This window comes from Vicia villosa, linkage group LG7, assembly GCF_029867415.1.
Source record: "Vicia villosa cultivar HV-30 ecotype Madison, WI linkage group LG7, Vvil1.0, whole genome shotgun sequence".
Classification (NCBI taxonomy): domain Eukaryota; kingdom Viridiplantae; phylum Streptophyta; class Magnoliopsida; order Fabales; family Fabaceae; genus Vicia; species Vicia villosa.
In genome coordinates this window covers 102,961,673-102,988,357 of record NC_081186.1, presented here as the reverse complement: position 1 = coordinate 102,988,357, position 26,685 = coordinate 102,961,673, and the positions used below count along the sequence as shown (strand labels likewise).

At 38.1% G+C, this 26,685-nt stretch overlaps 2 protein-coding genes across 3 annotated transcripts; one reads left to right on the top strand and one right to left on the bottom strand.

The window, feature by feature from the left end:
* Positions 1 to 573: 573 nt before the first annotated feature.
* LOC131616269 (transmembrane 9 superfamily member 7) lies at positions 574 to 4,412 on the bottom strand. The gene is made up of 7 exons (XM_058887551.1): positions 4,192 to 4,412; positions 3,216 to 3,380; positions 2,992 to 3,101; positions 2,725 to 2,833; positions 2,520 to 2,632; positions 2,055 to 2,205; positions 574 to 1,965 (listed from the first exon to the last, which is right to left on the bottom strand). Exons 1-7 carry the CDS (start codon positions 4,321 to 4,323, stop codon positions 808 to 810), a joined length of 1,938 nt encoding a protein of 645 aa, XP_058743534.1. The 5' UTR covers positions 4,324 to 4,412; the 3' UTR covers positions 574 to 807.
* Positions 4,413 to 8,867: 4,455 nt separating this feature from the next.
* LOC131616268 (uncharacterized) lies at positions 8,868 to 12,084 on the top strand. 2 transcript variants are annotated; one of them, XM_058887550.1, is made up of 3 exons: positions 8,868 to 9,024; positions 11,356 to 11,563; positions 11,648 to 12,084. In XM_058887550.1, the coding sequence occupies exons 2-3, from the start codon at positions 11,372 to 11,374 to the stop codon at positions 11,777 to 11,779; spliced, it is 324 nt and encodes a 107-aa protein (XP_058743533.1). In that variant the 5' UTR covers positions 8,868 to 9,024; positions 11,356 to 11,371; the 3' UTR covers positions 11,780 to 12,084. The 2 variants fall into 2 exon arrangements, with proteins under 2 accessions (XP_058743533.1, XP_058743532.1); XM_058887549.1 differs by lacking the exon at positions 8,868 to 9,024 and having other exon boundaries at positions 11,345 to 11,563.
* Positions 12,085 to 26,685: the final 14,601 nt, after the last annotated feature.

The following is a 26,685-nucleotide window of genomic DNA, read 5'->3' as shown; positions in this document are numbered from 1 at the left end:
TTCCGGAAATACTACAATTATTTGTTTCCTTAAGCCATAACTGAAAATGTTTTAACCGATGTAACGCAAAATTAAGAAACACCTACAATTATTTTTGAGGTCAATTATTTTTGAGGTCTTGCTAACAAGTGCCCTCAAGGCAATGATTAAATATTCCAAAAAAAAAAATATTTTATAGAAAATTTAATATTTCAATTTTCGAGACATTAAATACGCAGATTATCGAGATAAATTTACTATTTTTAAAGTCTTAATCATTGTCCTGAGGGCACTAGTTAGCATTTCATGAATTCATATTGACTGATGCTCCTTTATATATTTTCTATCTCGGGAAAACAGGATAAAAACATAAGATAATTAGTGTATATGGTGACTGATGCTCCTGTGTATGAATTCATATTGAACCCAGGGTGATGAACCACATATTGCAAGGATAGTTTACCTTTTCCAGTCACAAGATTAGTTATGTCAGCTAATGTCAAACAATATTTGAAATATGCAGATATCTCATTCGTTCCTAATGTGAAACATTCCTTGACAAGACTAACTGTTGATCTAGAATCTCATCACCACTACATTAAACATGCATATATCTCATCATTACTTTAGAAACTACCATAACAATATTTGAAAACAGTGCAACAAATTAACAGTAAATTGCTATCCTAACAATAAACAAAATGGGTTTTCAAGACTAGGGGGAAAGAGAACTTCCCAATGGTATTTGCTTCCAGTCCTCGAAATCCTACAGCCACTCAAGTTCCATGTTCATGTCACAAATGACCATCCACTATAAGAAGCTTGTAATCAATCAATCTTCACGGAAGAGTAGATCTTGCGGACAAACCAGAAGCATGCGTAGAATCCAATGGTTCCAGTCACAACAAAAAAGGCATATGAAACAATAATCATATACCCAAAGTAAAGGATGCCTGAGACCAGCTTTGTAATCTCCAATTTGGTAAAGAAGTAGAAAATTGAGTAGAGGAAAAGGTAAACGGCTGATGACCCGGCAGTGAGGTATGATCTCCACCACCAATTGTAGTCTTCACTGCACAACTGGAAGTAGCAAAGCACGACCGTAATCTCTGCACATGTGATCAATAGGATGATGAAGACAATGAAAAGGAAGCCAAAGATGTAGTAGAACTGGTTCAGCCATATTGATGTCAGGATAAAGAAGAGCTCGATAAACACTGCACCAAAGGGAAGAATGCCACCAATCAGAATTGAGAAGACAGGAGTCATGTACCATGCCTGCTCAGGTACCTGCCTAGGAATTTTATTAGTCTTGACAGGGTCTTCAATTGCTGGCTTTTTAAAACCCAGGTAACTGCCCACAAAGACCAAGGGTACCGATATACCAAACCATAAGCATACTAGAGCAATCATTGTTCCAAAGGGGACTGCCCCAGAGGACTGCTCCCCCCAGATCAAAGCGTTCAGCACAAAGAAGATGGCAAAAAGAATGCCCGGAAACATAAATGCGGTTTTTAAGGTATTCCTCTTCCACTCTGTGCCCTTGAACATCTTGTACAAACGCGCTGAGGAGTAGCCAGCAAATAAACCCATAAAAACCCACAGTAGAACCATTGCAGTCATGAGACCTCCACGATTAGATGGAGACAAAAACCCTAGCAAAGCAAATATCATTGTCACAAGTGTCATTCCAAAGATCTGAACACCAGTACCAACATAAACACAAAGCAAATTTGAATTGATTGGTGGCCTGAAAACATCTCCATGAACAAGTTTCCACCCTGTTTCTTCTTGGGCCTCCTCTTGGGTTTCTAGCTGGTTGTAATTGGCAATGTCTCTGTAAAGAGTTCTCATCATGATCATTGCCACCATTCCAGAAAGGAAAAGAACAATCATCAGAGAGTTAATGATGGAGAACCAGTGGATTTGATCATCATTCATTAGAAGATATGTGTCCCACCGTGATGCCCATTTGATGTCACTTTCCTGAAAAAGTACCACCAATCTTAGCTCATAGTATCATATAATGGATGGGGTGGAAATTGATTTGTAGCCAAAGTTTTAACCAGCAATACCTTAAAGGAAACATCATATGTGAATACTATATCTTTGTTCGTATCAACTTCTTGTGGCACAGTACTACCTTGCAACAAATTCTTGGTATCTTTATTGCATGTTGTTACCTGTGGGTTCTTGTCATTCCACTCCTTGTATTCATGATTAATACTGTTCAGTTATAGAACTCATGAGAGAAATTCAAGGTATGAGAAAGAGGATACGGGTAACTAATAGATGATTCGTATGATATCTATGACATTGTTTTATATCTTCAAATAAAAATTATATCACAACAAAGGTAAGATCTATTAGCGAACTAGTCACATGATCTGTTCATTTGCATTGTTTTGACCAACATCCTATTCTTGTTCCAGATGTAAAATATGATATAACATGGAACAACAAAGTTGAAACATGTGATGCTAAATTAAGAATGCAACACCCCTTAAGCAGCAAGATGGATAAGGAGAAAAGAACAAGACCTGTTTGGCGTAACCTCAAATCCAACAATACGAGCAGAACCAGTTTCAGGATCCTTGTGATACATGACTCTAAAGCTCAAGTGGTTATTGATAAAATATTTCTCCTCCTTGCTCTATATGAAATTGGAAATTCTAAGAATTAGGGAGACTAAAATGCTACTTGAAATTTTATAATAGAAGCAATTCTTGAGTTAGCGAGTTATACCCCTTGATAGTTTCCTTTGAACCCAACACGAAAACCGTGTTCATATGTTGTAGATTGACTTCCATCCCTCCTTTGTCTCAGAACAGCAACTGGTAGGTTATCCAAAACCCTGCAAGTTCAATTCAAAACTTTAAGGCTCAATAGAATAAGAACCAGAAAAATATAGCCAAGCCAGAAATCAGCCAACAAATTTTACAAAAGTTATTTAATGAAACTTAAATTCATACTACATAACTAAGCACCAACTTCAATATATTCATTACTTACATGTTCACTCGATATTCATCATCAATTTTTTCTTTAAAATTCTTTGCAGATTCAGCATCCAAAGGTTGATGGCAAGTAACAGTACAGGACTGTTCCTTCCTCATATGAAACTAAAAAGAAGAAGAAAAAAAACAAAATCTCAGGTTAATATTACAAAACAAAACATCATGGTCACTGAATTAAAAGTTATCCAACGGATAAAGGATGAGGTAACAGATGCCCACCGTATATATTGAGTTTTCAATGCGATCACCTCGAAGAACCTCTCCCAAATTTTCTGCACTGTTCACAATCTTGGAAGGTTTGCAATACTTCAAGTAATAGTAATCATAAGGAAGCTGAGTCTTTGTGGACGACAATTTGTTCACTTTGACATAGAGATCGTCCCCCTGGTCCCACAAATGAACTAATAAATCAATATCTTCAAGCCCGTGTAATAATGAGAATTTCTATTTCAACCATATTGCGGGTGGATTGAGAAACTCTCTGAAGTAATACTATAAATAAAACAAAACAAAAATAGAAATAAATTGTTTCCTATTTCAACCAAAACAAAACAAAATGAAAAAGGATACACACTACTATGCTTTCTTTCTTCTATTTCTTCCTTGAAATGAATATTTTTTAACACAGTTTCACCACTCATTATCACACTATGAAGCACACTGTGAAACATGAACACCCCGAACACAACCCCGACACTGACCCGGTGATACTGATAATAATTTTAGAAAATGAATAAATTAAACGTAATTACAAGTGATAGAGTAAGTGTCTGAAAGAGTAAGATTCAAAACAGAAAGAGTAAGATTCAAACAGCAATTAACAGCTAAATGTGTATGGTTCAGTGTTGCATTATATCATTATTGATTTTGTCTATAACAATCTACATTACCGATAAGTGTCAAAATTGCTTCCAAAATAAACAAATTTATTTCAATAAAAATCACACCGCCTAAAATTAAACACTATAACCAAATCAATTATACAAAACCTAAATCAATTTCAAACCAAACACAAATTAAATCTTCCATAACATAAAATCGAGAATCAAATAAACAGAGAGAACAACGATTCGACGCAGATCAGAGCTAAAACCCTAGATCCGAACAAATTTAAGAGCGATAGATAACGGATATAAAATCACAGCGTAGAAATTGAAAGATGGAGAAAAATGGAGAGGTGAAATGGAAAACATACGGTTTGGAAATCGCGAGGAGCAACGCCGGGAAGGTAGAAGGAATGGACGGAAGAGATGAGGATGAGGAGAGTGGTGAGGAATACGGTGGTTGAACGGGCGGAGACGGTGGTGCATCCCATCTTCTCCTTCATCAGAGAGAGAGAGAGAGAGAGAGAGAGAGAGAGAGAGAGGAATGAAAAAAAATTGAAAGTGAAATATGAAGAAAATCAATTAGGTGAGTATGTTACTGCGTGATTACTCTAACTCAAAGCGCGAGATAGAGACATAATATTCGTTCATTAATCCTTGTAATAAATGTTAAAATAGTTCTAACAAATAATTTATGAGCTTAAAGGTAGTCAAAATAAAATATTTTTCATGGTGGTGCATCACAATTCTTAAAAAAAAACTTACATTTAAGTTTATTGGTCCGTATTAGATTTCAGAAAGAGTGGGAGTTGTTGCTTATCAGGTGGCTCTGCCACCTAACCTGTTAAATTTGCATGATGTATCTCATGTTTCAGAACTTCGGAAATACATCTCAGATTCGTCTCATGTGATTCTGATGGATGATATACAAGTACGGGACAACCTTACGGTCGAGACGTTACCGGTAAGGGTCGAGGACCGTGAAATGAAGAAGCTGAGGGGCAAGGTTATTTCCCTCGTGAAGGTAGTTTGGGGAGGAGCTGTCGGTGAAAGCATGACATAGGAATTAGAAAGCACGATGAGGGAGTCTTATCCGAGATTGTTTGAACGAGGTAATTTTCGAGAACCGAAATATTCTAAGTGGGGGAGAATTGTAACGTCCGATTTTATTTAAATTATTTTTCATATTTCAATGTGGTGATGTGCATTACATGTGTTATTGGGTGTTTTAAGGTGTTGGGTTACCCTTAGAGTGGGATAGTACCTTAAGAAAAGAGAAGGTTTAGGCGTGGAGAAAACTAAATGATCGTTAATATTATTTAATCAACAATTAGAAGAATTAAATAATAATTAGCAATGGTTAAATATTAGTTGACTATTTAATTAATTAGTGGGAGTACTTTATTATTAGATGATAATAATAATTTAAATAGAAATAATTTTGTGTAGAGATGTAGAGGGCTTAATAGTAATCTTAAGCGGTTAAGTGAGGGCGTAAGTGGAATACCATATTAGAGGTCTAAGGGCCATATTTGGGAAAACAAGGAAGAGTGAAAATAGAATTTTGTGGAATCGATCGTAGAAGTGAGAAGAAGAGAGAAGAGGCTAGAGCACAGAGAAAGAAGAGGAGAAAACAATAGAACGCGGAGAAGAGGAATCTTTCGCTGAAAAATATTAAGGTAAGGGTGAGATTTCAACCTTCTAATAAGTAGTATAATTGTGGGTATGTGGGGATAATCATAGGTTAGATTTTGGTGAGAATTGTTCATGGGAATTTCCCAAAAGTGATTGAAATTTGAATATTTGATGTGATGATATTGTTGTGTTTGTGTGTTATCTGTACCTGTGTTGTATTACCTTTGGAATGATTCTCTGATGTGGGAAAAATTGGATTTTTGGGGTTACAAAGAGAGATTTTCGTAGCAGTGGGATCTGCATAATTTTTGGAACCGGAACGGTGGGAACCGGGTTCCCAAAACCTCTGTCACATTAAAAATCAAACTTTTAATATGGGAACCTGTTCCCAGAATTGGGGAACCGGGTTCCCGAACCCTCTGCCCATGAAAAATCAATTTTCGAATATGGGAACCGGTTCCCATATTTGGGGAACCGGGTTCTACTGAGTCAATTTTTCCAAAAACTACTAAAAATCATATCTTGTGATCCGGGTGTCCGTTTGACGCGCCGTTTCAACCGTTGAGAAGCTGGAAATATTTTCTAACTAATAGGACTGAATTGAGAACCTTTTGAGAAAATTTCTAAAGATGTATAGTTTTCTGGTGTTCGTTATAAACCAAAGTTTAAACGTGCCGGAATGAGTAACCTGGTGTTTGACTGTGTTAATGATATGTATATAAATGATGAATGGACGTTGTTGCATTATGATATTTGCTGTATGATAATTATAATTGTTATTGGCCTTGATTGACATTTGATGAAGGTTTATGCCTTGCTGTTTTATAATGATGATGTTGTTTGCCAGAATTGGCACGTTGTAGAGAGCTTACGCTCTGGAAATTATATATATGCTGTTGTTGCATTGTCGATGTCGCATGCATTCATTCGGTGGAGGCTTATGCCTTGTCGTTGGCCTGAATTGGCATGTTGTTGAGGGCCTATGTCCTGTTGTTAAAGGCTTACGCCTTGTTATTGCCCATTATTTGGAATTTTGGAGAGGGCTTATGCCCTGATGGTACCACATGCATGAAGTCGAGTCAGTATCATAGCACGAAGGTGTTTGTTGCATAATGATTGAGTGTGCTTGTGTATATTGTTGTATATGTGGATTTACAAATGTAATATGAACTGTGGAAATATGAATTCATTTAACCTGTACGAGATGTCTGTCGCATAGTCACCTTTATATGATTTATTAGATTGTTGTGATATCTCACCTCTTCTGTTTGAATGTTACCTCTACATGGGTAACGTGCAGGTGACAAGGATTAGAGTAGCTGAGGTATGGAGCATCGCCTAGTATCGCGTAGATAGAGTCGGGTCTTGCTCTGATACGTAACATCGTGGATGAACGCTTGTTTGATGTTATGTTATGAATTGCTTGTTTTGGAGATTTTTGAGAGCATTGAGTACTCTCTTAATTTCATTGAGAAGATGTTATTTTTATGAATTGTATAAGATGATAATTACTTTGTGTTGATTTATTTCCACTGCATTAATAAAGTGAAGTTGAATCCTATGGTGTTTTTATGTTGGTTCATCCGAATATCTGTGTTATGTATCCTTGATAAAAAATCTGAGCAAATTTTGTAAGATGTTTCAATGTAGCATCCCATTCGATAATGATTGACATGTTTTAATTACTCTGATTATTTATTTAATTTTACAATGGAGAAATGGGGTGTTACACTATTTCAATAGAGGATCGGGTGTTCATTATTCATACTCTCACTCTTTTATACTTGCGGTAGTGTGTTGATCAACTCGGTGCTTAATTTCAACTCCCTTTTTTATTTTCTGTTCTACCGAGCTCCCAAAATTGTGTTGCGAGATATCATAAAAATTTAGAGGGTTTTCTATGGAAAGGAGAGGAAAATAGGCGTAGTATCAATTGAGTCTCTTGGGTTGATATTTCTAGGTCCAAAAGTGAGGCAAGGTTCTTAATTAAGAACGATGAACTTTTTAAAACGACCTTTTTATTAAAATAGGCATGGAGGATCATTTCGGAACCCTCGTCTCTGTGGTATGCTATTCTTGTTTTCCATTATGGTGATATTAGAGTTGATTTTCTCAAGCCTTCACGGTTTGTCAGTACTGAAAAATCATCTTTGTGGTGGAGGAATTTAAAGGTCATAATGGAACAATGGGGGGTCGACTGTAACTGGTTTCATAGTAGTTTCTTGTGTAAGCTAGGTGATGGATTGTTGATTGACTTTTGGTCACATAACTAGATCAGTTCACAATCATTGCGACTCACTTTTCATGCGATGTTCGAGGTTGTTATTAATAGAAGTTCCAAAATTGCATCTTTGGGATGCTGGATTGATGGCAATTGGTGTTGGAAGCTGAATACCAATTATGAGTCATTGACAGTAGAAACTGCTTATGAGCTTGATGCTTTGCTCAGTCATTATCTTAGCAGAACTGCATCGTGCTTCTAGAGCCCTGGACAACTTTAAATGGTGATAAGATCTTGATGGCTTCTCGGTCAAGGCAGAATACTTTAGGCTCACTTCGATATTTTCTACAGGTCAGGTTTAGAATTCTATTCCTTCTAACATCCGTTTCTTCGCTTGGAGGATGCTTCTTGATCGTCTTCCAACAAGAGTCGAATTGTGTAAAAGATGAGTAATTAATGGCTCTCAAAAATAGTGTGCCCTCTTTGTTTTGAAGAAGAAGAATCAGCTGCTCATCTTTGTGCTCTCAATGGAGTCTCACCTCAAATTAGTTGAGCTTTGATATTTTTGTTTTCTTTGACTCTCTTGTTTTACGAGGGATCAAGAGGAGATATTAGATATTGTTGTGGTTCGTTGTGGCTTATAGTATATGGCTCTCCAAGAATGCAATCTTATTCAAATGTGATCATTTGGTCATTAACAATGTAATATCTCTTGTTAAATCCTTATCATGGGATTGGTTAAAATTTAGTTGTAGAAGTAATTTAGAGATCACTTTTAAAGATTAGGATTATTATCCTATTCTTTGTATTCGCCGCGTAGACTAAACTAACACTCTCTAATATCTCTTATCTTCTTCTCTTTTGCATTGAGCTGAATATCCCTAATGCTCTCTTCAATATATTTTATCTTGTTTTTATATATATATATATATATATATATATATATATATATATATATATATATATATATATATATATATATATATATATATATAAACAATGGGTGTGTGTTTCATTATCTTAGCTCTAGTTAATTTTTAAAGTAAACACTATATAAAGGGAAAGCTCTCTTTTTTCTTTGTAGTGTAATTGTCTTGTAAAAAAACAAAATAGCAGTATATGCGCCACGTGGCAGATGCAAATATAATAAACGGCTTGGATTTATTCTTCACTGTCATTTTACAATCAAGCATAATAACAAGCATTCCGATTACAAAAACCTACCTGTATGTTTTGAGCCGCTGTGCACTGATCTCAACTAGCCGGAAAACTCAAAGACAGCCAGTAAACACAGGCGAGGTTGTTCATCGTAGGAAATCAGACTGCCACAAACAGTTAGAAACTCCAGGTTTTCCTTTTTTCTTTCTTCTAATTCAGTATAGAAATGAATTCATACTCTAGAAATCTAGGTTTTCATACATTAATCTGAATTTTCAATTACTAAAATCCGGAGTTTTTTTATTTTAATACAAAACCGGAGAACAATTTTGGATGATAATTTAGACTTTTAAGGCTGTTAAAATGTGCGGTAGAAGTGAGTTATCAATCCCAGGGAATAGCGGCGCTATCCCGGGGGAGCAAACCATAGAGGCACATTTTTCATTTGCAGACGCGATGGGGTTTTTCGATGATCACGAGAGCGCAGCGGCTTACCGGGCTAACCCTCTCTCTGTTTTTTTTTGCAAAATCCCCCGAATCCCCTGTAATTATTTGGTAATTTGCCCTAAATTCCAAATACTGAATTAGTTGGCTTTAGTATTAAGGACAGTTTAACATAACATCAAATGAATACTAGTTCTCGTGTGTGCTTCTCTGTTCATGCTTCATTATAATTAATTATATTTCAGTATGTATATTAATATGGCTGAGCTCATTGTTTTTCATGAAGCCCTTAGGATTTAAAATGAGTGTCCACTATTCTTATTAGATGCATCAGTTGTCATTTTTCAATATGCAGGCCAATTTGTGCTTGGAAAGTATAGTTGATAACTTTTAAACAATTGATCCGGTGACTTATGGGAAATATAACCGTGATGCTCGGTGTCATTGCATAGCAAAAAATTGCTAGTATGTATGTTTAAAAGTTAGGGGGATTTGGTGTAAACAGTTTAGACTAAATACTGGCTTAAACCAGTTTCAGAATCAAAACCGGTTTAAATATAAAAACCAGCTTGGTTCTAAATTAGTTCACAAAACTTAAAACCAGTGAAAAGAAGAAAGTAGTTCAGTTTGTGAAAACAGGATGGTTGATATGGAAGGCTAGAAATGGACATTAATAATAAAGTGGAGTCAGCCAAAAAAGTGGTCGGCAGAATTAAGGTGGTGGCGTTCGTATATACAAAGGCTAGATAAGTTTACATGCCTTTCGATGAGTGGTCCTGGGACCCTTTGAGTTGTTTGGCTAATTATCTAATCAACCGATCATGCATTTAATTAATTAGTTATTTTTTGAATTAATTAATTATTTGTGTACTTGTTACTAGAGAGATTGTTTGTACCTTATTGCCATGTTACTCCCACCCTCTGGATCGGTTTCTTTCTCTAGCTTTCTGATTTGGTAGCTGCAGGATTGGTCTGTTTGGAGGGGCTGAGGCTGTTTGTCCTCCACTGCTTGTGTTAATGATGAACTTTTAGTAATGGGTCTACGGATCCGGATCAGGTGGGGCCCACTGTGGATGATGAAGACATGAGGCACAAAGTGTGGAGGGTATCTACTGATAGGAGCCACTTGGCCAGGCTGATAGTTAGTTACACTATCAGATTTCTTATTTGCCTCATTGTATTCACTATTCCATTCATCAATGTTCATCCACAATTCCATTTACAATTCTTGTTCTCTTATGAGCTTCCCACAGGGCTAGCGTTTCTTTGGAGCTTAAGTTTAAGTTTTTGGTTTTGTTTTATGAAGGACTGTTTTACTTTTGTTGTTTTAGAATTTGGTCTCGTGGGTTGAAAAGTTTTGGATAGTCTGCTTGCCTTTTCTGCAGGGGGCTGCTGTTATGTTTAATCTGTAGCCGGTTCTGGGTGACTTTTGGTTATTTAGTAAGCGTCTTTTTCTGCCTTTGTTTCGGTTTGTCTTGCTGGGGTTGTTGTTAGAGGTTCTGGTTCTCAATTTTTGGGCAGTGTTACCTGCTAGTGTAGTGCTTTGTATTCTCCTCCTTTTATCCGGGTTTGCCGTGTGCTCAGGTCTAAGTGTATCGATGAATTTTTCATTTTAAGAATAAAATTAAAAATGTAGTTGCTTATTTTGGGTTCAGTTAATTGAATTTTGCTTAAGACCGTCTCAGCTGTCATTGTAGTGTGTTGCTTAGAAAAATGTAAACAGGACTTGTTGTGATAAGGAAGCTAGCAGATAATTAGTTTCTGCATAATTTCTCTGTTGTTGTTGATTTCGGGTTACTTGTGAGGACTTGAGTTATGATTCAAAATTAACGGTGTACTTGTTGCAGACTTGGCCCTTCTTGTGCCTGAGTTTACTCTCTGTTATAATAAAATTAGTTTTTTTTTTTTCCTTTTCAAAAGAGGTTTAACCGGGCACGATCCAATCTCTAAATGACTGCCTTCCAATTTTAGTTAAATTTATCTTTATCTATTATTGTATGTATATATACAAATATAATTGCAACTAGTTAGAAAATAAAAGTATATATTAACTTGATTTGTTCTTAATGCTGTTCAGGTTTCAAATTGAAGACATGAATGCGTTCAAAGCATACAAGGCATGTGTCCCAATTGCTTATAGTCCCAATCTATACATTACTCTGGTGAGGGGTATTCCGGGGACCAGGAAGCAACACAGGCGCACTTTGGAAGCATTACGTTTGGGCAAATGCAACCGAACTGTCATGCGATGGAACACACCTACTGTTAGGGGAATGATCCAGCAGGTTTCAACACAAGCTCTATCAAATCCATCGTGAAATAATCTATATCTTGTATACTAACATTGGTAAACTTTGTAATTGTTATAGGTCAAGAGGTTAGTTGTTGTTGAGACAGAGGAGATGTACAAGGGCCGCAAACAGAAGGAGGAAAATCACCGAGCTCTTCGTCCTCCATTGGTCATAAACCATCAACCTGCTCCCGCTGAGGGTACCTTGTAATGTACGATGTGTTTTGAATGATCTGGTTTTCTTACTACTAAAACTTTCAAATGCCTAAGTTTTAGGCTGTGCCTCACATGGTTAACTTGCTTTGAAGGTCGTGTTTTAGTTTTGAATCTTTAATTTTGAAGCTGTCTGATGCAACATTAGTTAAATTTAGGCATCTGTTTGAAAACAGGCTATCAATTTCAGTTTGGAATCGTTAGTTCCATAATTTCTTGTTTCTTTAGGAAACAACTTTACCATGTAGTTGGGCTTTGTTATATACTACTTACATTCTTAAATTTAAGATTTTGTTCACTAAATTACATGAAATAAAAACGTTGGTAGCAGTATTTAGTATGTTAGTGGTTGGTATTGTTAACGTAGTACTATACACCAAAACTTTCCTCTCTTCTTTGTTCTTCATGAAGAATTGTGGTACAGAAAGATCATTTGTCATTCTGTTTAGTAATTTCTCGTTTCATTTTCTTGCCAAGTTTTGTGCTATCTTGAACAGCTTCCTACTGCATTCTGTGATATCTATCAAAATGACAGGAAGATGGGATTTTGATTCTTTCCATAGAGGAAAAATTATAAACCATTGAGAAGTTGTCTAGAAAGAAGGAAAAACTGTCTTGGAAGAATAGACATGCATGCGAAGCCACAAAATATAGAAGGAAAAACTGTCTTGGAAGAATAGACATGCATGCGAAGCCACAAAATATATTTCTAGCATTCACATGAGTGCAAGTAACAAAATATATTTCTAGCATCCACATGAGTGCAAGTAACTAAGCAAGTTCATGCTTATGATCCCTTAACTCTGCCATTCGGGGTGTCCCACTCCCATTTCCAATGCATAATTCTAACATGTATTTTTGGCCTTTGTACATGAAATATCAAGAAAACTTGGCTACTGAAAAATAATACTAGTCACCAAGTAAACCCAGTGATAGCAGGCCCAAAAGGATGATTAAAAGACCCACATATTTAAATTGACTACAAGTTAGATTGAGTTATTATATTTTCCTTGTTTTAGTCCTTTTACGTTTGGGCTAGGCCCATTAAGAGTATCCACCCAATGCTGTATGTATTTAAGCCTCCTTGTTGTTCAAAGGAAGGCAGAAAATTAATGAAACTTTATCTTCTTTTATGTTTTGTGTTTATTCAATGGTAAACCCTAGTTTTGGTAATAGTTGCTAAACCCTTTTACATCATTGGTGCTTTCATCTTGATCCCATGCCTCCTAAACCGACCCAACCCACCCCTCAAGAGATTGTTGAACAGGCTGTTCAAACCTCAAGCATCCGCCTCGATAATGCTGTCAACCAGCTGCATTCAGATCTAGATGACCGCTTCCTTTTTGTTCAAACAGATCTGGAAAAAACCCAGCAAAATCTGCAGCAAATCAACACTCGCATGGAAAATGATAGGCAGATTTCAGATTCTCGTTATGATTCGATCATGACATCTCTAAACAAGTTGCTGCTACAACCACCGCAACATACTGTTGCTGCTGCAACAGCTGCTTCCGCTTCAGGTATTAAATCAACTGCTTACTCTATTCCTATGTTGACCTCTCCCTTAGCCGCTGCTCACTCATCCACATATACCCCCACGCTCCACAGCCACAATACCCTTTACAACCGTCACTACCCCCTCAACGGTTGTCCATTATTCCGCCTTTACACCGTACCGCTCCCCAGCCACCATACCCTTTACAACCATCACTACTCTTATTCCGAGCTTCACATATAACCCTTATAACGTCATTTCCGCACCATACACTTCTATTCCCTTTATTCCCACAACCATAACCCCACCTAACCCTTATTCCATTCCTTTTACACCCCACCAATCCTTTAACCACCTCCAACATATTCCCCCCTTACCCCCTCTCCGTACACCTAAATTAGAGCTTTTGTTGTTTGATGGATCAAACCCGCTTGAATGGTTGTTCCAAGCTGATCAGTTTTTTGGCTTCTACAACTTACCACCGGGAAATAGACTATCCATGATTTCTTTTTATATGAAGGGTGAAGCCTTAGGATGGTTTAAGTGGCTGCATCAAAACAACTTACTTACTGATTGAGCCTCTTTTACTAGAGCTTTAGAACTCAGATTCGGTCCTTCTACCTTTGCCAATCACCAGGCAGAACTATTTAAATTGAAACAAACAAATTCTGTGGTTGAATATCAAGCTGCCTTTGAGAAATTGGGTAATCAAGTAATAGGTTTGTCGCATGAGGCCATCCTTAATTGCTTTATTTCTGGCCTAATACCAGAAATTCAGAATGAAATCGCTATTCACAAGCCCACTTCGATCTCACAAGCCATCGGGCTAGCCAAACTTATTGAATCGAAATTGAGGGAAGCCAAACCTAAGTATAAAAAATCTTTCACCAGCCCATACACTAAGCCCACCAACATCCAAACACCCAATACTGCCGCTAACCCCCTATACCAAAACCGAACCCCCTTTCACATCAACCTAAACTTCCCATCCGTCGCCTTTCTAATGCCCAACTCCAAGAACGTCGCGCGCAAGGACTGTGTTTCAATTGCGACGAGAAATTTATTACCTGTCATAAATATTCAGCTGGAAAATTTCTTTTACTCCTAGTCGATGATGCAGAATCCTGCATACAAGATGATATTCCCACTGATCCTGATACTAATGTGCAACCAGATTCTGAGGAAACCTATTTTCAACTCTCACCACAAGCTGCTTGTGGCCAACTCTCCCCAAAAACCCTTAAGTTTAGTGGTACTATTCTTGGATTACCGGTAACTATTCTAATTGATACGGGCAGTACCCATAACATCCTTCAACCTCGGATTGCTCATCACCTCAAACTCACTACAACCCCCATTCCTAACTTTTCCGTTATGGTGGGCAATGGCTCTAAACTGGTCTGTTCCGGGCTTTTCCAGCATGTTCCAATCACACTACAAAATAATTTATTCACCATTCCTTTCCACCTACTTCCAATTGAAGGAGCTGATGTTGTGCTCGGCATGGAATGGTTACGCACTCTTGGACCTCTCATGGCTGACTTTTCAATTCCTAAACTATCCTTCACACACAACAACAATGACATTACACTGATCGGAGACCCTAGAGAGTTTCCTACGGCCTCTTCTTACCACCAACTTTGCCACCTCATTCATACAGATTCCATTGCTTCTTTGCATTTACTAATTTTCCAGCCCACCCCACCACCAGACTTACCCACATTAGCCAACACTTCTAATCCTTTGGATTCCTTACCCTCCACCATTCCCCACCAAATTTCCACCATACTCAAATCTTTCACATCAATTTTTCAAAAACCCAAAGGCCTTCCCCCACCCAGACCCTACGATCACCATATCCCCACCCTACCCAATGCTGCCCACGTAAATGTGAAACCTTACAGATACCCGCATTCACAAAAAGATGCTATGACTTCTCTCATCTCTGATATGCTCACCGAAGGAATCATAAAACCCAGCCAAAGCCCTTATTCCTCACCCGTTCTCCTAGTTCACAAGAAAGATGGTACTTGGAGATTCTGCGTTGACTATCGCGCTCTTAATGCTGTTACCATACGAGATCGTTTCCCAATCCCAACCATAGATGAAATCTTTGATGAATTAGGGTCAGCAACTATTTTTTCTAAGATTGATCTTCAATCTGGGTATCACCAAATCAGGGTTACACCGGAGGATACACACAAAACAGCCTTTCGTACGTTTGACGACCACTATGAGTTCTTAGTTATGCCCTTCGGGCTTACTAACGCACCTAGCTCATTCCAGTCAGCAATGAATGACTTATTACGCCCTTTTCTACGACAGTTTGTTTTAGTCTTCTTTGATGATATTTTAATTTATAGTTCTAGCCTTGCTGATCACTCCTATCACTTATCTTTGATTCTACAGTTGCTTTTATCTCACCAATTTTATGCAAAATTGTCAAAATGTGTTTTCGCTGTTCCAACTGTTGATTACCTAGGTCATATCATTTCAAGTTCAGGCGTCACCCCTGATCCCACAAATATTCAAGCAATTATTGATTGGCCTAGGCCACGTTCTCTCACGACACTAAGGGGTTTCCTTGGCCTCACTGGTTTTTATCGACGTTTTGTACGTCATTATGCCTCTCTCGCCTCTCCTCTCACCGATTTATTACGTCATACAAAGTTTACATGGAGTTCATCTGCCGAAGCAGCTTTTACAAGTTTAAAACAACAAATGACTACAACACCAGTCTTGTGCCTCCCTGACTTCTCCAAAACCTTTGTCGTGGAAGCTGATGCTTCCGCCCTCGCCATTGGAGCAGTCCTCTCTCAACAAGGGCATCCTTTAGCCTTCTTCAGCAAGAAACTCTGCAACCGGATGCAAGCCTCTTCTGTTTACGTCCGTGAGATGTACGCCATCACTGAATCAGTCAAAAAATGGCGTCAGTACTTAATAGGCAGACCGTTTCATATTTATACGGACCAAAAAAGCCTATGAAATCTACTTGTTCAGACCATCCAAACCCCAGAACAACAGAAATGGGCGGCGAAATTACAAGGGTTTCAGTTTGAAATATTCTACAAACCTGGTAAACAGAATCAAGTTGCAGATGCTTTGAGCCGTATCCAACAGGACGAAGACTCACTCATGCTTGCCATCTCGTCCCCGATTCCATTGCTGTTAACTCAGTTGCGAGAGTACTATAGCACCACAACAGACAGACAGAATCTCATGGCCAAAACAAATTCAGAATTAGATATGCAGAAATTTTTTCAGAGTAAAGATGGAATCCTATACTACAAAGATAAGATTTTTATACCTGAGGTGAAAGAGCTGCGCCAGGCTATTATTCAGGAATTCCACGCCACCCCAATTGCAGGTCATTCAAGACTCCAACCAACCTTGGCTAGACTTTCTGCGTCGTTCATGTGGCCGGGAATGTACAAGGATGTTGCCCTTTTTGTTAAGGAATGTCAAGCCTGCCAACTTAACAAATATCTGCCAAAAAAAAGCAAGGATTACTACAACCACTTGAAGTTCCCTCACAGGTTTGGGATGAATTATCAATGGATTTCATAACTCACTTACCTTCTTCCTTCGGACATACCACCATCTGGGTGATCTGCGATCGTCTGACAAAGTTTGTGCATCTTCTTGCTCTCCCTACCAGCTTCACCGCTCGCGACCTTGCTCGACGTTTTTCAACAGAGATTTATCGCTTGCATGGCATGCCTAGCTCCATTGTCTCAGACAGAGATCCCATTTTTTTGAGCTCCTTCTGGAAAGAGTTATTTCGTGTTCAGGGAACAACCCTCAAATTTAGCTCTGCATATCACCCTGAAACAGATGGCCAGACGGAAGTAATGAATAGATGTTTAGAGGCCTATTTACGATGTTTTACTAGTGAGAATCCCAATCAGTGGTTCAAGTACTTACACCTTGCAGAGTTGTGGCACAACACCGCGTTTCATTCTGCCATTCGTATGTCACCGTTTGAAGCCCTTTACGGCAGAAAACCCCTTTCCTTTCCTCAGCACTACATTGGCTCAACAACGATCCCAGATCTGGATCTAAACCTGCAAAAATGTCAAGTTTTACTGACTACTCTGAGGCACAACCTGGAACGCGCAAGACAACAAATGACAGATCAGGCCAATAAAAGACGAATCCATTGTACCTTTGAGATCGGAGATCTAATCCTTTTACGTCTTCAACCTTATCGGCAAGTGAGTGTCCACCGCCGCCGCTCCCAAAAGCTATCCAATCGTTATTTTGGGCCTTTCAAAGTCCGCCGTCGCATCGGCCCAGTTGCCTACGATCTGGAGCTGCCACCATCGTCTCGGATTCACTCGGTCATACATGTTTCTCAACTCCGAGCATACCATGGCAACAACCCCGTGGCCCATTTTCGTCCGATTCCGGAGGATATCATAAATAGTGAAGGAAGTTTTAACGGTGAAAAAGAATTAGAAGAAGACTTGAGTTTGAAAAAAGGAAGTACAGGTGAGAGAGAACCGAGTGTTTTGAAGAAAGGGAAAGCAACTGAAGATGTATCTGCATGTGAGGGTCAAAGTACTAGTTGTACTAAACACGCCTCTTCTGTTCCCAAGACTCCAACGTCTTTCCAATCTCCACCATCTGTTTCTTTGGATTCTTTTTCAAGCTCATCGCTACCGTCCAATACCCCAACCACTTCTCTTAACTCACCACGTGATCCTTCTGTTCCCAAGACCACTTGCCTTGACAGCTCACATACGCGTGTTTCCAAGGTTCCTAAGTGCAACATAGCTGGACCACATGCAACGCCCCCCTCTTTTTCGTTGCCAGCTTGCCCTAATGCTTCTTCACAGCACTTGCCTAATTGGGCCACAGCTTTTCAAAGACCCGCATCCCATTTTAACCCCAACCTTGAGGACAAGGTTGTCATTGGGCCGGAAAGTAGTGATAGCAGGCCCAAAAGGATGATTAAAAGACCCACATATTTAAATGACTACAAGTTAGATTGAGTTATTATATTTTCCTTGTTTTAGTCCTTTTACGTTTGGGCTGGGCCCATTAAGAGTATCCACCCAATGCTGTATGTATTTAAGCCTCCTTGTTGTTCAAAGGAAGGCAGAAAATTAATGAAACTTTATCTTCTTTTATGTTTTGTGTTTATTCAATGGTAAACCCTAGTTTTGGTAATAGTTGCTAAACCCTTTTACATCACCCAGTCATCAAGAAAACTTGGTCATGAAGTAAGAGCATTATGAAAAATAGTCACCAATGGATGGTGATAGATGAGGGGATCCATTCATTCCCACATTGAAAAAGAAAATTACAATTTTGAAAGCTTCAAAGAGAGCTAAAGAGATTTATAGTTAGTCAAATTTTTGGGTAGTAAGTGATTGTAGTTATTAATCTTTGTATTTTATCATTCCACATTTATCATTCTTCGCTAATCTGGTTCCTGGGAAATTATGCTCAGTTTCTTAACTGTACACACCTATATTCTGTACACATTTCAATGTAGTTTTATGAAAACTTTATGAAAAATATATTCTGTACATTTCATTGTACTTTTATGAAAACTAAGAAAAATAAGTAAATGAATATTTCAAAACTTTGATTAAATTGATAGAAAATATATAGAGTAGTATTCAGTGCACTCGATGTAGGGATTATACACTCCCTTATTTCAATCTCCCGACTCGTTCATTCTTCAACAAAACTACTTCTTAATTGAGATATTTCATTTATTAACCCCCTATGGGATGACCCTAGCGAAATTCCCAAGTTGCCCCTGCTTTGGAGATGTATCTCCGAAGTATTTTTTTTTAAGATTTTTCCAGACTTCGGAAATGCACTTCCGAAAATGTCAAATGGGGGGTGTTTTCGGAGATGCACTTCTGAAAACACATTTTTTACATTTTTGGGGGTTTTCGGAAGTGCACTTCCGAATTATGCAGAAATTGTGTTTTTTTTTTTATGTTTTTCTTAACATTCCCGTATTTTTAATTAAACGAAAACGCAGAATAAAATAAACGACATATCAACGTAAAATACTAATATAATAAATACAATTCGAATAATATATACAAGCCGAATAAAATAGTAATAGTGTGCGAAATACAATCCGAATACAATAAAATCCAAGAAAAATAATCCGGAACCCCTACTCTGTATGTCTAACCCTATCTCCCTGAGACCTCCTCTATCTCCTATATGCTGCCGCACGTCCCGCATCACCGACCATCCTCTCCACCACGGCGACTGCCTCTGGACCGCCCTGATTAATGATACATCGCCCCAACGCGTCCCACCCAAGCATCTCTATCCGCTGGCATATCGACAGGAGATCAATGGCATGGTCATCCTCGGCCTGCTGGTTCTCCAATATCTCCTCGTATGCTGGCCTAGGAGCGTCGGCTATCATCAGAGGATGTGACACCCGATAGAAACATGTGACGTACCCCTCTACACAATGTCAGTCCTGGGTGGCCTGCATGTGACGATACTCCTCCAGGATCACATGACGCTCTCAGTCCGCAAATATGGCAATGAGCTTCACTCGGGTAACTGTGTCGGTAGCAGCCTCAAACGGTGACCTCGGTATCATCTGCACATGTCCAAACTGCCGCATGCACCGCTCAGGGAGACACCTCACCATGGTGTTGGTCCCGCATGTCAACCAACCAGAATATAACGCGACGCGGTCAAAGGGGACAACAACAGTGTAGTCACTGAATGGCCTCTAACGAATGTCATCGTGAGCTGTGCGGTCGAGGTACCCACGCTATGGTCCCACTGCATTGTTCCCCTTTTGAAGAACGTATCGGGCGGCCCTGGACACGGCGTCCTCGTATGCAGGATCAATGGCGAAGCCGTGGATGCGGGGGAAGTAGGAGATGATCCAGCTCTGAAACAGAAACACGATAATGTATTAAAAATAAATACGAACCATAAATAAATGTGAAACAATTAAAATGAAACGTACCGTCAAGAGTGTGGAGGATCCGATCATCTGCCTGGTCCTCCAGTTGGAGGCTTCATTCAGCTTCTGGTATAGGTATACCAGAATAGTTGACCCCCAGTTCCACTAGTGAATGGTAGTCACGTCCATGAAGTAGCGGAGGTAGGTCACGTCGACGTATCTTGCACTCTTATCCACAAAGAGTGCAGTGCCTACCAAAAACATGAACCAACACCAGAGAGCGCAGGCACGATGATACTCCATAAATAGGTCATTACCTGCCTCCTCGGAATCGGGCCGCCGCCACCAAGTGGTGCTCATAATGATCTCTCTATGTGGAGAACCGGATATGAGGCCCATTTGTCGTCCGACACTCATAATCAGCCATATAAGGGTCCATACCTAGATAGATCCCCATCCACTCGATCGCATCGACCCTCTGGATCCAGGAATGGTTCAGCAGCATCCCCCTAATCGGCAAGTGGAGAAGATAATGCACATCGTGCAAGGTGATCGTCATCTCCCCAACTGGTAAGTGGAAAGAAGACGTCTCCCTATGCCACCGCTCCACAAAAGCCCCATGCATGCTGTGGCTGATTGTGGTATACCCGGTCATACACAACCCACCTAGCCCGGAAGCAGTCACCGCATCATTAAGCCACTGCGCCTCTGGTTTAAAGAGACCAAAAATCTTCCGCGTGTGGTTAACCATTTTTAAAGCCAGCCTTTCCTGTTACAACAAAAACAAAAACAAAAAACATTGTTAATTAGACCGTTAAGAAAATGTGGAATAAAAAGCTAAATAAAAAATGGTTAAATAATAAAGTTGGATAAATTATAAAAAATACCTTTCCCTCTCAGATACGTCGAGCGACGTGCTCGTGGTAGGAAATCAGCACAGACGTGTCCCTAGGCCCTCCCAGGTAGCTCTCCTCCTCCTCCTCCTCCTCCCCGTGTGGAGGATCAGCATCAGGTATCTCCTCCTCCGCCTCCTGGTATCTCACCTTCTCCTCCTCCCGTACCTCCTCCTGACGGGAAGAAGATACCCGAGCCAGCTGACTCCTCGATCCAGACGAGGAACCGGGCTCATCTGTCTGTACGGGTGCTCGTACTCCACCCCGTCCCCGCGTTGATGCAAGCTGCGTCGCCCGCACGCATCTAGCCGACGCTGTCTGTGTCTATCTCCCCTGTCTGATACGTGCTAGGTTGCCTGCCATATTCCTGAAACAATTGAAATCCATAAGAATGCGAAACAATTAAGCATGTAAAAATACACTTCTGGACACTTTTCAGAAGTTCATTTTCGAAACTGGTCAGGGAGGTGTTTTCGGAAATGAACTTCTGAAACACCCCTGCGAACACCATTTCTGCAGGTTTCTTGGCAGACCCCAAAACACTTCAAAACCAGTTTTTATGCTTTTAAACAACCCTAATGACTACTAACAACCTACCCCCATATCATTTTTCTAATTTCTAACAACCCTAACATGCATTTCAATCATAGATCTAAAGTTTTAGAAACTTACAAATTGAAGGTGATTGAGATGCTTTTGAATGTAGTAGAACAAGTAGATGGAGCCTTTGATGTAGCCTTGGAAGTTGGTTTGCAGAAAATTTCAGTGAGGTTGAGTTTGAAATTTGTTTAGGGTAAATGATTTTGGGGGTGGGGACTGTTTTGTTTAAACTGCAAAACGCGCAGTATTTCGGAAATGCACTTCCGAAATGGTGTTTTCGGAAATGCATTTCCGAAATAAGAAAAAATTTGAAAAAAAATGCTGTTTTCGGAGATGCATCTCCGAAAACGCTTTTTTTTTTACTTCGAAAATGCATTTCCGAAGTATAGGGGCATTTAAGGGTATTCACCAGGGGTGACCAAGAAGATAAGGGGGTCAATAAAGAAATTCCATTTCATTTTGTCAAGTTACAAAATTAGTGTGGAGGTTGAATTCCAATCTTTAAATTTACCCTTTGACAATGTTTTTGATAGATGAAGTTCTACATTGTTTTGATAAAAGTAATTTGTAAATCAATTCAAGTAAATACATAAAAATAAATTAACTATTGCGTATATATAAATGTTAAAATATCAAATAAAAAATGCCAGTCATTGATCAATCCAAGTACAAACCATAATACAAAATCATCAAAATATACAAAATAAAATCTCACTATTGAGTATATCAAACGCCGATGTTCCTCCTCTGACGTTGGTATTGCAACACATTTCTTGCATATATTAAAATGTTCTATAGAGTGGTCATCTAAGGAGTACCCTCCAAAAACTCGCCCTTTGTTACGACCTATTTCCTAATAGCCGCAATACGGTGACATACAGGTGACACATTAACAACATGGCATGTTCTCGCTTACTCTTCGTCTAAGTTCTCTTGATGAACTGGTTTCCGCGAATCCCCCTTTCCATCTGGATTCATGAAAGGGTGTGAAACTCTATAAAACTGTTGGATGTAGTCGTATACCATACTCCATGGACGAGTGTCGTACCCTAATTTTGTCTGAAAAGTGAACATTGCCATTTCACTAACATTTGAACTTATTTCAAACTATTCATATCATTTAAAAAAATAAGTGTTGATCATGTCTCTATCCATTTGCATTTTGTGTCAACGTAGAACATTTCCTCATATTTTTGCATTACCAAGTTAATTAGTATCTTTACCCATTTTGCACTTTTCAATTTTTTGGAAAATTGAATGTTATTGAAAAATTGTATCAATTTTACATTTTTTGATTTGCTGCATTTAAATGTTAAAAAGATATTAAGGGTTAATGTTTACTAATTTTTTGATTGCTTTATTTTTTTCATCTTTGAAATAGAAGCTTTTTCCATATTTATCTAATTGTGTAATGTTTACTAATTTTCGCATTAACTTATATTGTATGTTTACTGCTGGTTTTGATTGGGGAAGATCAAATTCTTTCTCATTTAAACAAGTGGTGAAAAGTGGACTAAAACTTAAGAGAAAGGATAAATCTTGGTCCACATCAGCCCTAGTGTACATGACATGACAATTATATTTTTGTTTTTGACATATAGAAATAACAGAAAGTACAAACGTGACACTGTTTAAAAAATAAGGGATCAAATTAATAAAGTAAAAGGAAAAAATAGGCCATGAGATATTGAAAAGGGACAAAAATATTTAACTTTTATTTTTTGGTAGAAAACATTATTAATGAAGTACAACCCTCACAAAAAGCGTTCTTTTTTAGATAACAAACTACGAATAATTATTTACGAATAATTACTAAATTCATGATGTAAAGTAAAAACCAAATCGTGAGATTGTTAAAGAAAATAACTTTCTCTAATTCACTCTCTACCTATGCCACTTATCAGATTCGGAGGCCGAGTAATGAAATAGCTGATGAATGCCATAAAAAAATAAAAATTGTGGTAGTAAAAGAGTTGACATAAAATTTGAGAAAACTTGTGATATTTTATTAACCAAGTGTAACAATTTTTGCTCTAGAGCAAAATTTTTGGGACTTAAAAGAAAGTTAAAATTGGAAAAATATGTAACTTAAAGGGCATTACATTGACATTCACGGACATTGAAGCCACATGTGAAAAAGATAATATGAAACAACGTCTTTAATTTTGCTTGGGCGTGTTTGAGGAAAATATCATTTCTCATGATTAGGGGTGGCAAACAGGCATGCTCACCCTGCAAAAAATGGGGCGGGACGAACTTTATTGAGGGTGCGGGCCTAAAATCTTACTCCGTCCCGCAAAAATATGAGTGCGGAACGGCCCCGCAGGCTTTGTACCTTTTAAGCCTAAAATTCTTAATTTTCATGTTAATTCCCGCGCCCACAAACGTCTGCAAAAAACAAGGCGGGACAGACATATTAGAGAGTGCAGACCTAAAACCCTGACCCTCCCTGCAAAATAGTGCAGGCATATTAGAGGGTGCAGGTCTAAATCTTGACCCGTCCTACAATAAAATGCGGGCATATTAGAAAGAGGATGCAGACCTAAAACCTTGATCCGTCCAGCAAAAAAGTGCGGACAAAAACGGGCATGCCTGGGGGCCGGGCCCATTTTGCCTCCTATACTTATGATCTAATGTTTATATCCATATTTAGCTTTGTGCACATAGATGAAAAATGGTTCTACATGTGGAAAAAGTCAACAAATTATTACCTTCTCGTAGATGAGGGTGGCCAATATCAAACTTGTATAAATATAAATTACATTCAAAAGGTCAAAATTTTAATAACAGTGGTTAGGGCTAAATTTGACGATGAAGATAATGTGACATTAATTGATGTGTTTTCTCTAGTTAATAAAGGTTCACAAGAAATGTTAATTGAACACTAGAGACACTTGAAGCAAATCAAATTATTTCTATCACCAAAGAAGTCAGTTAGAAGTTCTTAATAAAAGAGTTTCGATTACCACTTTCAATAAGTAATTGGTGGCTGACTTTTTTGGTAGAAATAATTCTTATATAGAAGTAATTTATTTCAACATTTGACTTGAACAAAATCTCGTTTGTTATGGAGTCTTGAAACACTTTACCTTATTGAACATTCTTTCACTTCTTGGCGATAAATTAATTGATTTTTGTTTCAAGTGTCCCCACAATTTAGTTAACATTTGATCTTCTTGACGATACTATATCACCTAGAGAAAACACACAATTTTTTCTCGTGAATGTCACATCATCTTCATCATCAAATATGAATTTAGCCACTACCACTACAAACATGACCTTTTGTATGTAGTTTTTGTTTATGCAAGTATGATACGAGTCATACTCATTTGTAAGAAGGTCATAATTTGTTGATTTTTGTGACCTGTACAACCATTTTTCATCTATGTGAACAATGTTATACATGAAATTTAACACTCGACCATGAGAAATGCTATTTTTATCAAAGCATGTTCAAACACAATTTAAGATGTTTCATATTATCATCTTAGATATGTGGTTTTAATGCGCTTGAATGTCAGCGTAATACTTTCTATTCTAATTAAACCTCTACATGCTTTCTCCGTTCTCTATCATAATACCAATCACTCCAAAATTTAGTTCCGTGAACTATACCAATAATTTTTCTTAACCTTGAAGATAACCAAATTTAATGAAAGTTCTAAGTTTCAAATTATATTTCATTCAAATCTTTCCACCAATAAGTCGGTGCTTATGCTCAAGTCCCATTCTCCTAATCTATATCTCTTTAAAAGAAATTCTTTGCCAAAGACCTCAAATATCTAATTTTAATCTCTACTTAAAAAAAGAAGACATGGATGATGTAACACCAAAATTTGAACTATTAGCTTCTGTTTACTAACATATAAAGAGAGACTTCTCCACTTTTACATTAAGCGGTTTAAATAGTTTTCATCAACTGAGTCATATGTTTTTTTTTTTTTAAATTAAATGTTGCAACTGAGTCCAAAATTCTCTTTAAATATAAAATGGAGTATAGGCATGTGGGGGAATTGTGATATGAAATGAAACACAACAAGGATGAACCGAAAGCAACAATGTGTGACCAACAAAAAATGCATTTGTTTGTTATTTATTTGATTTGCATGATGAAAGAATGATGAGAGAAAATAAAATTCTTTTTCACGCGCTCAAAAGCCTGCCGAAAGGCAATACAAATTCATGTGTGGGCGGCCACTGGGTGGGCCCATCTTCACCGCCACTCCTCCCCTATTTGAAGGTTTCAACATTCTTTAACTAATAATAATATATTATTATTTTCTATATAAATATTAATAATAATATTATTGTATTTATTAAATAAGATTAAATATTTTTTGATAGACATTAACTTAACTCACATATATATGTTTTTATTTTAAATTTAATCTTACTGTTTGACATTATTATGTCACAATTTTTTATAACATTAAGGAGTCTTTTTTAAAAAAATTGACAAATTTAAGTATTTTATATTTTTAATGATAGAAATGAAATACAGTTGTCTTTCACGAAATTTTATATTTTAAACATGTCAGTGTAAAATAATTTTGATCGTATTTGATTAGATGGATTTTCGTGGCCTGCAATGGATGAAATCTTCAGTGAACTGGGAGAGTGTACCTACAAGGTACTCCGATGCCTAAGTGAAAAGAAAGAGCAATCTGAGCGCAAGTCAAGGTAAGAAGAAAAAGAATGATGTTACCTGACCCTCTAGTGAAATAAGGTATTTATAGCCCCAACGCTGGGCCAAGGTCTCGCTATTTGACTGGATACCCAAACTCAATTCGGAGACTGCCAGGATCCTACGTGTGTAGTGGAGACCAACACATGGTCTCCATCTTGGGTTAACCACTCCGAAGTTTAAGGGGGAGACGCGAACTTTTAGGGAGCGCGTGGACTCCGCCTTATCTGGAGGATTGAGAGTGAAGGAACCCTACGAGGAGGGTCCTTGGCGAAAGAAACAGACGGATGTGCTTGCAAGGAGCGCCTTTCCGAAATCGGACAAGTGG

Bases quoted from the DNA above. Each gene is read 5' to 3' on its own strand.
- LOC131616269 (XM_058887551.1), bottom strand. From the start codon at position 4,323: ATGAAGGAGAAGATGGGATGCACCACCGTCTCCGCCCGTTCAACCACC. The intron at 3,381-4,191 runs GTATGTTTTCCA...TTGTGGGACCAG, and splicing joins CTCCTCGCGATTTCCAAACC to GGGGACGATCTCTATGTCAA. The intron at 2,834-2,991 runs GTAAGTAATGAA...TTGAACTTGCAG, and splicing joins GATGAATATCGAGTGAACAT to GGTTTTGGATAACCTACCAG.
- LOC131616268 (XM_058887549.1), top strand. From the start codon at position 11,345: ATGCTGTTCAGGTTTCAAATTGAAGACATGAATGCGTTCAAAGCATAC. The intron at 11,564-11,647 runs GTTTCAACACAA...TAATTGTTATAG, and splicing joins TTAGGGGAATGATCCAGCAG to GTCAAGAGGTTAGTTGTTGT.